Consider the following 17,085-nt stretch of genomic DNA (forward strand, 5'->3'; position numbering starts at 1 on the left):
CCGAAATTCTTATAATTTTTTCGGATTAAAGAGAGTTATATATGTATGAATGAACCAGTAAATTAGTGAAAGGAGGAACACAGACATTATGGGTCTCAATTATTCCAACTTACCCTTGATTGTTAGTGTATAAATCGTTACAGAATAGTGTAATGATAAACTGTATTTTTGTAAATAAAATGTATATAGAAAACGATTTGAGTGTGGATATATACTCGTATTTGGAACATACTGTACATTTGAAACATCTCGAGCCGTATTTGAAGAGATGAAGTACAAATAGGAATTTCCTCTCTCCTTATAGTTATAAGTTCCAGATAACATGACACTATTATCATAAGAAACAAACGACCAAGCAATATAAACAAAGCATATACAAAAGTACCCAAACTGCACGAATGAAAACCGAAACCGAAAATATAAGATACACAAAAACACAGCTTGTGTCGAAAGGGATAGACAAACTAGGATGACAGACAAGCCGCGGTAAAAGAGAATGTTTTCGTGTATTTTCTTTTCTTAATTAATATAGAAATCTGTTTATTGGATAACGTAAGCTTTCCAATAGAGAAAAAACTATAAAAAATAGGTCCTATAGATTCCAAGCTTATGACTAACAAACAAACAATCAAGCAGTCATTCTCGCTTTATATATTAGTACAGATAAATTTGTGTGTAGTGCCATCTGTAATGAAGTTTTGCCATAAAAAGTTTTTATATTATTAATTACTAGCTGGGATACCCGGCTTCGCTCACGGAGTTATATGAGATTGTGTGGTAGTTGGAATAAAAGGATAAACTTTAAAATGTTAGAGGTAAAAAAATTTTATTGAAAACATATTCTAACTATTTACAATAATTGTTTACAAACAACATTTTTCATTTTGTAATCCGGGGTATACAGTATATGTACAAATTTTTCGAATTTCCTACTCGAGAGCAAGCTCTCGTATAGTTGACCGTGAGAGAAGCAGGAGTCTTTGAGGTTGATGCCGCAATATTTTAAAGTGTGTCCTTGTGCTTTCTTAATTGTAAAACTATAGGCTAATTTGATTGGAAATTGCAGTCTTTTGGAAGGCATTATATGAACGGTATGTCTCTGCAATGCGTTGTAGTCCCTCTCTTCTTCGTTGTACAATTATGTCACGGCTTGTGTTTTCATTGTCCACAATTACGATAGCGACTTCGCCTATCTGAGGTGCATTAAATCGACGTTCGTGTTCTCCAGGTGGTCTTTTGTCGGCTCAAATTATAACTTTATATTCATAATAAATCATTCGGTCTAGTGCTGTTTTGAATATGTGAATCAGTTTATTGGGATCCTCTGTACATCTTGGATTATTTCTCGTCTGAATCCACTGATATTTGTGCATCGTTGATCAATTCCTCTTTCTTCATTTCCGGTGAAATATACTTGCAGAAATTTATGGTCTTCGTTGAGTAGTGATAGTAGTGATCCCATTTTGTGATAGATTTGTCCTTGATGGAAAAAACATAATCGATTTCATCTCTGTTAGTGTTGATCGAAGTGTCACCGAAAGAAGTCATTTGGAAGCAGGCGTTGTAAGCTTTTATATTTTGAAGAAAGTGTTTCGATTCGGGAGTTTCCCCGGTTGTGTAATGTAGAAATTCCTGCGGAGGTGCTTCCAGTAGTGGTAATGGAATTTTTCCATTCATGCAACAGAATTCTGGTGTTTCTTCACTAAATTTTTTCGCGTTGCAAAACTGCAGATGTTATCCATTTTTCCGATTACGACGTGTTTGTGTTTTCTATATTCTTTCGTCAGGTCGTAGTGGAATGCTCCATTTGTTAGGTTGTACTGTTTACTTGTCCTTGTCCGCGCTTCTCGAAGGGTGATATTTGCATGGATGGCTTGCGTTCGCAGTCTTTTATTATAAGATTGTGTCGCAATTCTTGATTCTTCAATTTGTTCATTTCGTTGTTCTTCGGTTTCTCTACTTCTCACGGTGCTCATTCTCGTTTGTTGGGAACGTAAACGTGCCTCACGCTCTTTGACTGTTTCGTTTTTTCGCTGTTCTTTTTGTTTTCGCTGTTTTGCTTCAGAACTGGCAAGAGCTCTTCCTCTTTTAAGTTCGGGAATTGTATAAAATATATATCAAATCAACTTTTTATTAACAAATATACTAAGTACTGAATACAATCGTACCCAGCAAAAGTAAACAAATAACGTAACCAACACCTTATTGTTTGCTGAAGGAGTTTTATTAAAAACGAACGTTTTCGATCCACTTAACGGATCATCATCAGGCTAGAACATACGAAAATGGAGTACATCATTAATGGAACAATAAGTTCAAAAATTCAAAAATATCAATAAACTGATAATATATCAATTAATAAGAATAAAAAATAAATTGTAAACGATACCTAATAATAAATAATATACTACAAAAACTAAACATTAATACGATCTATCATAGCTAAATAGAAGCTACTAAGTTTTCTTTAAATCAAATATATATCATATTTCAGTTGAATATGATATATATTTCATAATCAATATAATCAAATATATATCATATTTTATTTAAAGAAAACTTAGTAGCTTCTATTTAGCTATGATAGATCGTATTAATGTTTAGTTTTTGTAGTATATTATTTATTAATAGGTATCGTTTACAATTTATTTTTTATTCTTATTAATTGATATATTATCAGCTTATTGATATTTTTGAATTTTTGAACTTATTGTTCCATTTATGATGTATTCCATTTTCGTATGTTCTAGCCTGATGATGATCCGTTAAGTGGATCGAAAACGTTCGTTTTTAATAAAACTCCCTCAGCAAACAATAAGGTGTTGGTTACGTTATTTACACTAAGTACACTTTACACAGTTTTCACACTTTATTTTCTATTTATATTTAGTTGCTGTATCACTTTGACTACTCACACTTCACTGTTTGTTTTTATTCACCCATTGCACTACTTTGGAATTTTCATTTCTTTTTCGGTTCTTCCCTTCATCACTGATAAGAAACTGATGTTCGAACCCACAACGGATCTTGCTTTATATAACCCATCAATGGGTAGTCCTACCCATACAAAAAAGGCTTCGAATGGTCCACAATGTTCCAGGACATTCCACAACATTCGAGGGTGTTCTGGAATGTTGTGGAATGCTCTCGAATACTTTCGAATGTTCTGGACTGTTCTAGAAATTTCTAGAGGGCGAAATTTCCAGCCCTTATATCTTCAACAGCACGCCCTTCAGATAATAACGGGAACCCTCTTCATGGATGGGGGATAGAGGGCTATCACACCATATAACTCCCTTGATCGTAACGGGACTCATTTTTGAGTTTTAGCGGCATGCACATTGTACACTTACTTATATAATATATATTGACATTGATGATTGATGATTATAATATGGCAAAACAATTAGGGGAGATCGGGGCAAGATCGGCATGTTAAGCTTTACTTAAATTTTGTGTAATAAATACTGCTGTAAACTGAAAAAAAAGCTTTGCATATTGTCTATTGGAATGTTACCTTACTATAGAACTGGTTAAAATCAGTTTGGAAATAAAAATAATTAAAATAATTACAACTTTACAAGAAGAGAGAAATTGACGAAGTTGCCCCGGGTATAGGGGCAAGATCGGCAACTTCTCTCTTTTTGTAAAGTTGTAATTATTTTAATTATTTTTATTAAAGTTGCCCCTGGTATAGGGGCAACAGTAATGGGGCAAGATAGGCACGTATATAAAATTATGTTATTAACAATGTATAAGTTGGAATTCACTATTAAAACAAAGAAATACAAATCCAACACCCATTTAATATTATTACAACGAAATGCAAGTTCAAAGACATATATACATGAATAACAAATGCAAACATGTTTTCATTTATCATCTGTTTGATTTTTATCCTTTGCTTCTAATGTGGCTTTATGTTGCCGATCTTACCCCGCTAGTCATGATTTCGAAACATTAAGTACAACCCTGAGAACAGAATGCCAAGCCACGATCTGGCCACGTGAATAAGTTGAAGTTACATCCTTCTAACAGGAAAAGTAACTTTCGTTATCATGGAATTATAACAAAACCTGCCAATTCAATATAAATGGAAAAAAAATATTATATGGAATTGAACGAAAATGAAAATTTGCTTGATAATTCAACTACGCTTGTTGGAGAACAATAAAAACACTACACTCAACAAGCCACCAATAAAACTCAACTGCCTAACCTATAACCAAAGTCTCCTTTTAATTTGTTTTTTTAAAAAAGCGCTTGACAAACTTGCCCCGCTTGCCGAAGTTGCCCCGATCTCCCCTAATTATAAGTTTAGAGATGACTTTCATAAAAAATGTTAGTAATTAGTAAAATCTTCATTTAGTCGAATCACTCTTCAATATGATAAATGATACCACCTCTATCTCTCCACTGCCTTCACATTTAACTACCAAAATTTAATAGCATCAACGTGTCTTATATACAAGTTACAGTGGCAAATTTTATTTCCTACCCTTTATTTCATCCTGAGATATTAAATGAAACACACACACCATTCCATGTATGAGTTTATCGACTATTTGAGGTTCAGAGGTGTCAAGACATTATTCCAAAATCCAGAAAGTAAAATATGACACGATTACGATATCATAACAGTCGGGAATGCAATCCACGTTACATTAAAACAGTCAGAAATGTAATGAAAAAGTAAAAATCTGAGATCATTACAGTAATTTCCAGCGTTATGATATAACAGCCGCGGAAAGAAAAACGTAGTTTTTCAATTTATATGTGCCTAATATTGTTAGATGGTAAACAAAATGCAGAAAATCAAGTTCTAATCGTAGATGTAGAAAAAACATCGGCATCTATGACGGACAAATTAACAGTATTAATTTATATAAGGTTTTTTAGAAAGAGTTAAGTATCTTGATGTATCAATAAGTGTTACTCAATCAAAACTTTATAAATTACTTTCTAATAAATAAGTAATTCTTACTGCATTAATGTTGTTACAGTCTTCAGTGTTATCAGACATATCGGCTTCAGAATTTTCAATTAAATCGTCATCGTTGAAAAGTGCAGTATCTAATTCAATGCTATTTCCTGCAGCTCCTTCGTCTGACGAAATTCCTATAACCGTATTTATATTTTCAATTTCATTGTAATTTTGAATGTGTTGACATTTTCCCTAAAATAATTAATAATATGTATAAATACAGTTGGATTTATGTTAGTTATATATAAAATCATTACTAAACGAAAAAATGTATGAAAATAAAAATTTATATTATCAATTCTTTCTCGCTAAAAAATATCTGATTATCGGTATTTTTACAGATAAATTATTTAATTAGTGTCAATCACTATTCTTTATTTACTGCCATATATGGAAGGAAAATATAACAGTTCTGGAACTCATCAGTGTCTGAGTAGATAGAAATCACTAAACAAAACATGACAACCGAGTTAATCTAGAGGGGTTCTCCATATTTTCATCATCTAACATTCATAAGATTATTCTTTTAAATACATTGTTTTCAACAATAATATTAATTGGCAGATAGCCTATATATTGGACATAATTGCCATGTCTTTACCATATAGTTAAGGATATGCTGATACCACAAAAGTATCGATGCCAGTATCTGTTTCGACAGTATCGGAATTTCAAAACATAATGTGTATATATTTGATGGTGGTTTAATTCAAAAATCCTATTACTATAATTTTATTAATTTTTTCTGTTATTCTGAACTTAGTAATGTTAAAGTCATGTATGATAAATAAAACACAATGTAGTTTTTAATTAAAACAATAATTAACAAAACAAAACTAATAAACAATTAGTATATTCACCTTGCATAACACTAAAACTTTATTTTCAGAGTTTAAAAATTGTACTTGATGTGTAACTAAGATGCAAATCTTTTCTTTCAAATATTCCATTATGCATCTGAAATAAATATAAAGTTCAAACATATTCAAATATACCATAAATAACATTTAAATATTTACTTTTCGAAGATATGTTTTCCTACAGGAACATCGACAGCACTTAGTGGATCATCGAACAGGAATATATCTGCATCTACATATAGTGCTCTAGAAGATATTTAAATATATCATAAAATAATGATTTTACAGCAAAACAAATGACGCTTTGCAGAGGAGAGATTTAAAATTACAATTAGTTTAATAGATTGTTGTCTTTCTGGTTAGTTATTTTTACTTTCCCGGATGTTATAAATAACAGAGGGAAAGTGTGGCAAATAGTCATAAAATGACTCTCTCAAAATTTTTATATTTTTGGATTCAGAACACCTTGAAACGTCGAAAAATTCAAAAAATTCTAGAATAATGTTTTTATGTATGGAATTTGGGTTTCGCTTAGGACACGATTTTTTCACCCTCTTTGAAGTTTAATAATTCCTGAGCTTTTTAATCAAAAATTTCTGAAATATTGCAGAAAAGTTTGTGTATTAGAGGATTAATTAATGCCTTTAAGTTTTGTAAGTAATTAATTAATTTAAGTAATTAATGCCTTTAAGTAATTATTGCCTTTAAGTTTTGGTGATTATAGGTCGATGGGGTGGATAGATAAAGTAGGTCGTATGTACGGTACCTATAATAGAATAGGACTTAATGATGAGTTTACTTGTTATTATCATTTAAGAATTTTCATAAAACACATCCCACGTTTGAAAATTAAGCTTTTTGCCATTTTATAATGATTACAAATATAAATACAGTATTTTCATATATTTGAAGTATAAACTATTGACAAAAATATAATATTTTCGAGTCTATCTTTATCCTATAATCCACCACAGAAATAATAGTTACAATGATTTTGAAAAATAAAACTTCTTAGCAAAGATAAAAACTTCTGTGATTGGATTAATGGATAAAGATAGACTCGAGAATATTATATATTTTTTAATAGTCTAAACTTCAAATATATGAAGATAATGTCCTGAGTCAACATGAAAATTGTAATAGAGTATCTTTTTGAATAAAATATCATAACAAACAACACCACTGACTGTTGCCACAAAAGTTTCGTACAACCTGTCGTTCTCCACCTATGTGAAGCTAAATATCGATAAAATATAAATATGAAAAGATTGAAAAAAATCATTGTTTTGAAATAAAAACTTCCAGCAACGTGTTAGATAACGATTACCGCTGCTATGATATATAATTTCGGGAATTCAGTTTTATAATTTTAATAAATGATTACTTATATAATTATAGGCCTACTTGTATTACTTAATAAAAATGTGTGTAACATCGTCTGTTATGAAATTTGGTTTTAGAAAGTTAATAAATATTAATAACTATAAAATCGTAACGTGCTTAATTTTGAAACTGAAAATAGGAATCACAAGAAGTATAAATGTTAGTAATGAGTAAAATCTTCATTTACTCTGATCCTACTGGACATAAACCCGACCCCCTTTAATTTCCCACTTCCCTTGACCTTTCACCACTAAAATTAAATAGCATCAATTTCCCTCGAGTACAAACAATTAGGCAAAATTTCTTATTTATAAATTGTTAAAAATTACATCGAATCAAAACCAAAGCAAAAAATCTCTAACCAGTTAAAAATTTTATTAAATTTGTTAAATGCAAATTTACAAAAAAAGTACCTCTAATCACAAATGAGTTAAAATCCTCTGCCAGATTTAATAGTTTTAGAAAATTAGGTAAGTAAATTAAAATGTAGAAATAAATTTTTCACTTCAAATTCGTTAAAAAATTCCTTCTTAATTAAAGTGTGAGAGCCAGGACTTGACAAATAAATTTTTTGGGTGAAAGAAGGAAATTAAATTTATCGATAGTTAAATTGTGGTAAAATTTTCCCAGCGAAAAAATAATTTAATTGTCGGAGAATATGATCGTATCTTTCACTGAAGTCATTTCCTTTTCCAGGTGAGACATCATAAGTGTCACGGAAACCTAACAACAAAAAAATCACTATTTGTCGAAAAACTTAACATTGCCTAAAAAGGGCATCGAAATCAAAGGGGAAAGACTCCCCGAAATAAAGATAATAGAATCGATGGCAACAGAGAATTCTACGATCCACCTCCTGGAGAAAGGATATTCCAGACATTCTCGTCCCGCCGATCTCTTCCGCCACCGATCCCGGCCACCGCCATTGTTCCCCGGACTGTAGCTGTTCTTTTCGGACATTCGAATTTCTCCATACAGCAACCCAACGAACTTCAACATTTCTACCCGGTTGCAACAGATTAACGACAGTCCGACGAAATTCAAGATTCGACCGAACAAGGTATTTATAGCCACGCGTAGAAATCTAAACTCTATCTCGTGCGCGGCTAGGGACCCGTTAAAATAATACTTAATACTATTGTATTGAAATAAATTTACTAGTATCTTAAATGAAAAGGATGATTTAGTTTTGGAATTGGGGGAAAAACTGAAATTATGGAAAGAGTATGTTGAAAAATTATATTTTGACGAGAGAAATTTAAAACCTATAATAATTGATAAAGAAGAAGGACCAACAATACTAAAAGTAGAAGTAAAGAATGCAATTAGAACAACTAAAGAAGGTAAAGCTACCGGACCAGATGAAGTTCCCGCTGAAATTTTGAAATTACTGGATGAAGATAGTCTTGATATTTTAGTGGATTTTTACAACATTATTTACGAAAGTGGTGTAATTCCTCAAGATCTTTTAATGTCTACGTTTATAGCAATTCCCAAAAAAGATAATGCAAAAAAGTGTGGTGATTATAGAACTATAAGCCTGATGAGTCACGTTTTAAAAATTTTCTTAAGAATAATTCATACAAGAATATATAAAAAATGTGAAGAAGATTTAAGCAACACACAGTTTGGGTTTAGAAAATCTTGTGGAACAAGAGAAGCTCTTTTTGCTTATAGAGTTCTGGTAGAAAGAAGTTTAGAGGTTAACAAGGATATATACGCCTGTTTTATAGACTACGAAAAAGCATTTGATAGAATTCTGCATGATAAATTAATAGATATACTTGGGAAGAAAGGAATTGATAGAAATGAATTGCAAATTATAACAAATCTTTACTGGGAACAGAAGGCCAACATTTCAATTGATTCTGAATTATCTGAAGAAATAGAAATAAAAAGAGGAGTAAGGCAAGGATGTATTTTATCACCTTTACTTTTTAATATTTATTCAGATGAAATTTTTAAAGAAGCTTTAGAAGATATGGAACACATTGGGATTGTAATAAATGGGATGAATGTAAATAATATACGTTATGCTGACGATACAGTGGTTTTAGCAGAAAATATAAATGATTTGACAATACTAATGGAAAAGATTAATTCAATAAGTAAATTATATGGACTTCAGATGAATTATAAGAAAACAAAGCTACTTATTTCATGCAAGAAAAATATAGATAATGTAACGTTGCAGATACAAAACAGGACAATTGATACAGTTTCATCAATTAAGTATTTGGGGACTATCATACAGGAAGATGGCAGATGCATTAAAGAAATTAAATCTAGAATAGAAAATGCGAGGGGTACTTTTATCAGAATGCAGAAATTTTTCAAATGCAATGTTTTTAATTTACATCTTAAAATTAGAATGTTAAGGTGCTATGTGATGTCAGTTTTGTTTTATGGAGTAGAAACGTGGACCTTAGATAAAAATACGTTAAACAAACTTGAAGCATTCGAAATGTGGTTATATAGAAGAATTTTAAAAATATCTTGGACAGATAGAATAACAAATGAGGAAGTTTTGGAAAGAATGGGGAAAGAAAAAGAAGTTTTAAATACAGTTAAAAGAAGAAAGACGGGGTATTTTGGCCACATCATCCGAGGAAGTAAATATGAAATTTTGAGAAATATTTTAGAGGGAAAAATCTGTGGAAAGAAAAGCCCAGGAAGGAGAAGGAAAAGTTGGTTAGGTAATATATGTGAATGGAATAATAAGAAAGCAGAAGAACTAACACGTGAAGCACAATTGAGATTGTTATAATACTAGTCCTACATTCAGAAATGAATATGGAACCAGAAGAAAAATACTATTGTAAAAAACATAATCAATTATGTTACTCTGTATAAGTTTTATCGATTATATGACGCTATATAGAAGCTCGGAACTCTATGTTATCCTATGTATTTGTGTAAATAGTTTATCTAAACGGGTATTATTCTTCTATAATTGAGTTCTGGTGTGCACTTATTTCGGATGCGCTGTCTCTCGGGCGTCCTATCTCACGAATCCAACAGCTTACACATGCGACCGCTCGCGCGTAAAACGAAACGAATCGCCTCGCAATTTCTGTGTTCTCTAAAATGCAGTGGTATCAATCATGACATGGGCATTGCCGATCCGGTGCTGACCTGTCGGTCACAAAAGTAATTCAGTGAGTTTCTTAAATTAAAGGTTACTGAAATATACTTGTTATCAGAAATGCGCCAGAATATGTTGACGAAGTTAAGTATTTTAGTAAATTTGTAAGATTGAAAATTATGAAAAAAATTTTAGTATAGAAATAAATTAGAAATTTTAGTATAGTCAAAAATTTCTTATTAATTTCTATATGTTAATTAATTTGTTACATTATATGTTTTTGTTATAATTTAATTTAATACATTATAATTTGTTACATTAAATTTTTTGTTACATTATTTGTTAAAAAGAATTATTTCAGATGGAAAACAAGAGATTAAATTGTTTAATTCAATTAAATGAACTAAAAATGATGAAAAAATTATTTTTGTTAAAAAATGAATCAGGAACTATTGGTTAAATTGGAGTATTTTAGTAAATTTGCTAAATTAAGTTATGAAAATTACTTCAGATCAGGAATAACTCACAAACTTCAGACAAATTAAATTATTTATAAAACAACAACATTTTTGTGTATGGAAACAGTCTAACGTTTATTTTTAAAAATGTTAATTGTCAATAGTGATGATTAAATTTAGAAAAAAATATATATAACAGTGTTACTAAAATATTATTATAATGCAATTTATGATTGTAGTTTATATGTCTTTTACGCATTGATATCATACTGCTATCATTAATCTCAGAGAAATACAGAGTAACACATATCTAACCTTGCTAGATTAATTCTTGCCTTTTGTCCACCACTCATTATTACTCCTCTTTCTCCTACAATAGTCAGATCGCCTTTAGGTAATAAGCTTATATCCTAAAACAGTAAAAGTAAAAATGTAAAATAGTTATATTGTAGATAATATTTATTGAGAAATTTATTTAGATTAAAGATAACTATTAGACATATAAAAGTAAACATTAAAAAATATAAATGAATTATACGCATCATTATTATATTTCCTTTACTGTACTGAAGTGTACAGTAAAGGAAATATAATAATGTATTTTATCGCTCAGAAATCTGTCACATTCACTAATCTGCCAGATTTCTCATAAATTAACAAGAGTCTAATATATTCTATGATTTTCCTTAAAAANCTCAGAGAAATACAGAGTAACACATATCTAACCTTGCTAGATTAATTCTTGCCTTTTGTCCACCACTCATTATTACTCCTCTTTCTCCTACAATAGTCAGATCGCCTTTAGGTAATAAGCTTATATCCTAAAACAGTAAAAGTAAAAATGTAAAATAGTTATATTGTAGATAATATTTATTGAGAAATTTATTTAGATTAAAGATAACTATTAGACATATAAAAGTAAACATTAAAAAATATAAATCAATTATACGCATCATTATTATATTTCCTTTACTGTACTGAAGTGTACAGTAAAGGAAATATAATAATGTATTTTATCGCTCAGAAATCTGTCACATTCACTAATCTGCCAGATTTCTCATAAATTAACAAGAGTCTAATATATTCTATGATTTTCCTTAAAAACGCAAATAAAGTTAATTGATTTAAAGTAGACCACTGCGTTTATTTTTTTCAATGCAATTTTTTTGAATTGCTATCTCACATCATTACCAGATTAAAAAGTGTAATACTTTGAATTTTGCAACTATCGAAATTTTGGTTTATTACAGATTAGTGTAATTCGATCATTTTTATCAAAACACTTCCTTTGAAAATTTTATTTGGATTTTAAATTTATTTATCTTTTAATTTGCCCATTTGACATCATGGATATAGTCTAATTGCCAATTTTGGTTGAACCATGCATTATTATTTTAACGGCTTTATTTCTCATATGGAAAATATTTCTAGTTAAATATTCAGCCGCAAATTTTGAATTTATTTTCTAATAATTTATGAAATGTGTATTTTTTGATTATTCCGCATAATAAATTAAAATTAAATTTACAGAATTTTTCCTGATAACATTATTTCTCAAATGTTAAAGCAAACATTTTTCTGTGTATAATAAAATAATTACATTGTGGTTTGACCAATTTCTAACTAAGAAAGCTTGTTTACAGCAAGAAAACAATTCGCAGTGTGAGTGGAACTGAATCTATGGTGGAGAAAATGTTTGAAGTTTTCATACCCTGACTTTGAAAAATCACGCATTTCTCTATAATTTAACACATATCTGATATCAGTCTGTGTAACTAAAGCTAATTTATCGCTAGTTCAAAGTTCATATGTAAAACTTATGCGTTTTTAATATCATATTACATTATAAAACAAACGATTCTTTCTCTCAAATCAACAAGTAATTACTATTGTTAGATAAAAGAAAAAAAGCAGAGAAGGAAGATCCAATTGTAGTTTTCGATGTGCTATTGCATCTTCATTTTTTGAGCTCTATAAGGTCTGTGAGATGACATGCCTCTCATGGTGTGGGATTATATCCCATCACTAATAGAGAGTAAACGAGAAAAGTTTATGTTGCTAAAAAAAACTTTTCATATTTCTAATATCTGCAAAACATCCTTATGTAAAATATTATTAAAAGTATTGTGGAAAAACATTTAATATTTATGAACTATTAGTATGATTGTGTTGGTTTACTTAAGTGTAGCACACATTATACAGGCGACCCCCATAACACTGTTGATTATTCTGTTTTATATGAATTCCACATTGTACTAGTCATTTAGATTTTACAATTATGTGTGCCGGGCTGTGAACGGCTCACGTATTTGGTACCTAGGTAGTCCAAGATGTCAACGCTTCAATTAAGTTAGGTTAGGTTAGATTAACTATATTTTTAGTAGACGTTTTCTTTTTTTATTTTGTTCAATAACTACCATCAATCAATAACTGGTGACGTTTGGCACAAGGCGGCCTGCCAGCGACTCTGTGGGTTCCCAGACGAGGTTCGAACTCGAGTAAACCGTGAAATTCTTGCAAGACACAAGATGTAAACAACGAGACTCGGGACAGTTCGAGTATGTATCAAACTATCTGTCAAGGTCTTAGCTGAAGACAAACTCTAACATGAGCGCTCATAACACAGGTGGATCTTTGACTCGCGTGTCTATAAAATGTTGACCGAGATAAACCTTTCGAACAAAAAAAGGGGAATTTTTGATAGATGAAAGATGAAAAATGATCGTTCAATTCTTAGACGTCAAAAAATGGTAAATAACGGCCTGAGTTATGAGTGCAGGTGTTATTGTTTTATAAACAGTCACCGAGCAGAGTCGACAAAGAGGTATCAGATGGACACCTTGAATCGGACCTTTCCCACAACCCAAAAAAGTTTTGTCTTGCACCTGGAGACAAAGGAGAGATCAATCGAGAAGCGAGGAACGGGACGAGGGACCAATCCGAAATGCGAATAGTGCGGGAAAAACTATAAAAATCGGAACTTCAAGGTCGAAGAAGAGTCTCCTTCGGATTAAGCCTACAGTGGTGATTTAGATTGCGTTGTGAATCCGCCAATCACCAAGGACGCCGCAACGTAACAACGAACTTCTGCTTCATCCAGATATCCTCCTTGTCCGCCCGAACTGCGACTGATCACACGATCTTTCGCCGTTCCCAGGAGCACCGAGATTTTGAAATTGTCCATTATCGATGTAAGCATGAATTCGAACAAATAAACGGGTTTTATCTTGTAAAACACTTGTACATCATTTGCCTCCTTCGCCATCGCCCACATACGCAGTTTCCATTAGGCCCATTCTTACGCGAGATAGACTTTATTTTCCCTCAACGTCGGCAAACCTTACAACTCCCCTCCAGAAGGAGTCCATTGGGCCCACGAACGGTCGGAAGCGCTGCCATTAGGGTTATCTAGGTACACATTAACCCAAATGACTATTAAGTTTAACATATTTAAATTTTTACAGCTATGGCGAGAAACGTTTGAAATATACAACCCTGTTGCATCCTTTGAGGTATACTAGTGATGCGACAAAAGAGGCATTTGACATTGATTAGTATCGGTATCTTCGGGATTTGGCAGCTCGCGTGCATGCATGCGCTGCACACCTACGAGGACTGTCTCTGATTTCATCCGTTAGCCACTCATAGGAAGCTATTTGACTAAGTGGATTATTTTAACATTTAAAAAGTAAATAATATTTTGTTGTTTTTATGTACGTTTCTTCACAAAACTATACTTAATTATAATTTTCTTTAAAAGTATATTCGTATAATCGAATATTTTGTACCAGGTATGTATAATTGTATATCCATCACACATTTTATTTTAACAAGTAAGTTTTTATAATTTTATTTTTAATTTTAGCCCTTATATTATGGCTAGCGATTTATAATGTAATTGTGATATTGAAAATTTATTTGAAAAAAGTTTTGGCTCAAGACCGTATAATGAAAAAAAAAAAAACATTATTAAAAGAAAAAGACCAATGTCTAAATTAAATATAAATACGTCAACAAAAAATTTGTTCAACATTTTCACGATAAAATTATTTATGAAGAAGTAAAATGGCTTTGTGGATTCATAAAAATTCAAAAATTGTTTTGTTGGCCTTGCCTACTATTTTCAAATAAAATTCGTGTGTGGAATATGAGTGGCTTTGACGATTTAAATAATTTAAGTAAAGCTGACAAAAGACACGAAGATCGTAAATGTCACATCGATTCTTTCGTAAAATTGAAGCAATTTGGAAATCAAAGCGGAATAGAATTTAACATTAGTAAATAATATAAAACAATACTGAAAATTATAACGAGATAATTACAGCTAATAGATACTGTATATCTAAATTAATAGATGTTATATGTTTTTTTCTCAAAGCGAGAATTGGCATTTAGTTGGTTGGTTGGTTGGTTAATTTTTTATTGGCACAAAAGCCATGCAGGCTATACTGCGTCACGACACATGGTACAAATGAAAGTAGAAAATAAATAAGGGAACATATATACACAAACGAAACATCACAGTTTAACCATTAAGAAGCCAATGGTAATATAAATATAAAATCTAGAATATAATAAATAAATAAATAACAACAAAAATAAATAAATAAACAACAACAAAAATAAGTAAACAAACAACAACAAAATATATATACAATAATTTAAATACGCAACTCAAAGTAAATAAAACTGTACAATAATTAATTCATCAGATTTCCCTATACATATTAATGACTTTTAGAAAGTCCAGTATATTATCCAAGTTTGGCCTCTGGCCCAAAATGTCTCTAAGGCTTGCATTTCCAAAATGCTGTCTACGACTCTGATCAAAAGCAACACAGTTGCAAAATATGTGTTTAACACTTACAGCACAGTTGCAGTGCTGACATACTGGTTTGTCATCTCCCTTCAAAAGGTATTTATGAGTCAGTCGAGTGTGACCAATTCTCAAACGAGTAAGGATAACCTCAGATCTCCTATCATATTGCCTATTATGTGTCTAATTTTCTATCAAAGGTTTGATCTCGTGAAGTTTATTGTGGATTTGTGCATTCCACATGATTTGCCATCTCTCTGCTAGTCGTTTTTTTAAACAACTAGCTTCAAATTACTTCCTTCAATACGCATTGTATGCTGTGAAGGACTTGCTGACTTAGCAGCTGTATCAGCTTCTTCATTACCTCTTATACCCACGTGGCCTGGGACCCAACAGAACTTCACAAAAAAATTTCTCGTAGTGAGATGACAAATTAGTTTTCGAATTTTAATAACTATGGAGTGAGAACTACGTTCATACGAGATCAAAGCCTGAAGTGCACTAACTGAGTCAGTGTAAATCACGCAGCAACGATGACCTTTTAGATTTATATACTTTAAGGCTAAATAAATAGCCTGCAACTCCGCAGAAAAGATGGAAGAATTCGGTGCAATTTGTTCTGCCACAATTTTATCCTGGAAAACAAAGGCTAAGTCAACATAGTTATCTGATTTAGATACATCAGTAAATATAGGAATTAAATTCCTGTTACGATGCTGAATTTCTGCGAAGTGCTGTCTATAGACGTAGTCTGGCGTGGTTTCTTTAGAGAACTGCTTTAAGCATAAGTCAACATCGATCGGTGAAGTTGACCAAGGTGGAATACTATTAACCTGAACATGTGAGATTATGCTTGTGTCTAGGTCAATCATGCTGCTTACATTCTCCATTCTTATGTCGAATGTCGGGACACAACTCGTCCGAGTGGCAAATAATCTTTTCAGCTGAGTATCTGGACAATCAGATGGAAGTTTTTCCTGAGATTTTTGTTTAATGTAATAAAAAAGAGACAACTGTTCTCTCCTGAGAGATAGAGAAGGCTCATAAGCATCCACATACAAACTTTGAAGAGGGGAAGTTCGAAATGCACTGGTGCACAAACGCAAAGCTTGATGGTGGATTGGATCCAGCATCCGAAGAGTAGATTTTCGCGCAGAGCCATAAACAATGCAACTGTAGTCCAGCTTAGAGCGGACAAGGGCCCTATAACTCCTGAGCATCGAAACTTTGTCTGCTCCCCAGGATGAGCAGCATAGTACCTTTAAAAGGTTTAAAGATTTTAAACATCTACTCTTCAGGTTGCGCAAGTGTGGCAAAAATGTCAGTTTTTGGTCGAAAGAAACACCCAAAAACTTAGTCTCATTCACCATTGGAATTTTATTCCCGTTTAGGTAAATTTCCAGATCCAAATGCAAACCACGCCTTTGACAAAAGTGGATGCACTAGGTCTTCTCCATGTTAAAACTAAAACCATTAGTCTTGGACCAATGGTCTATGCG

General features: G+C 31.6%; 1 protein-coding gene across 1 annotated transcript in view; it reads right to left on the reverse strand.

Annotated features, from left to right (window-relative positions):
- Positions 1–11,176, reverse strand: part of LOC111624258 (multidrug resistance-associated protein 4-like) — a 45,229-nt gene extending 34,053 nt beyond the window's left edge. The window contains exons 1-4 of the mRNA XM_023367067.1: positions 11,086–11,176; positions 6,004–6,090; positions 5,845–5,941; positions 4,985–5,176 (exon numbers count right to left, since the gene is read on the reverse strand). Of these exons, the coding sequence (XP_023222835.1) occupies positions 4,985–5,176; positions 5,845–5,941; positions 6,004–6,090; positions 11,086–11,123 (414 nt within the window). The 5' untranslated portion in view covers positions 11,124–11,176. The remainder of the gene's footprint in view (positions 1–4,984; positions 5,177–5,844; positions 5,942–6,003; positions 6,091–11,085) is intronic.
- Positions 11,177–17,085: the final 5,909 nt, after the last annotated feature.

Source organism: Centruroides sculpturatus, unplaced genomic scaffold (assembly GCF_000671375.1).
Source record: "Centruroides sculpturatus isolate CEXI.00-Female unplaced genomic scaffold, Cexi_2.0 scaffold242, whole genome shotgun sequence".
Classification (NCBI taxonomy): Eukaryota; Metazoa; Arthropoda; class Arachnida; order Scorpiones; family Buthidae; genus Centruroides; species Centruroides sculpturatus.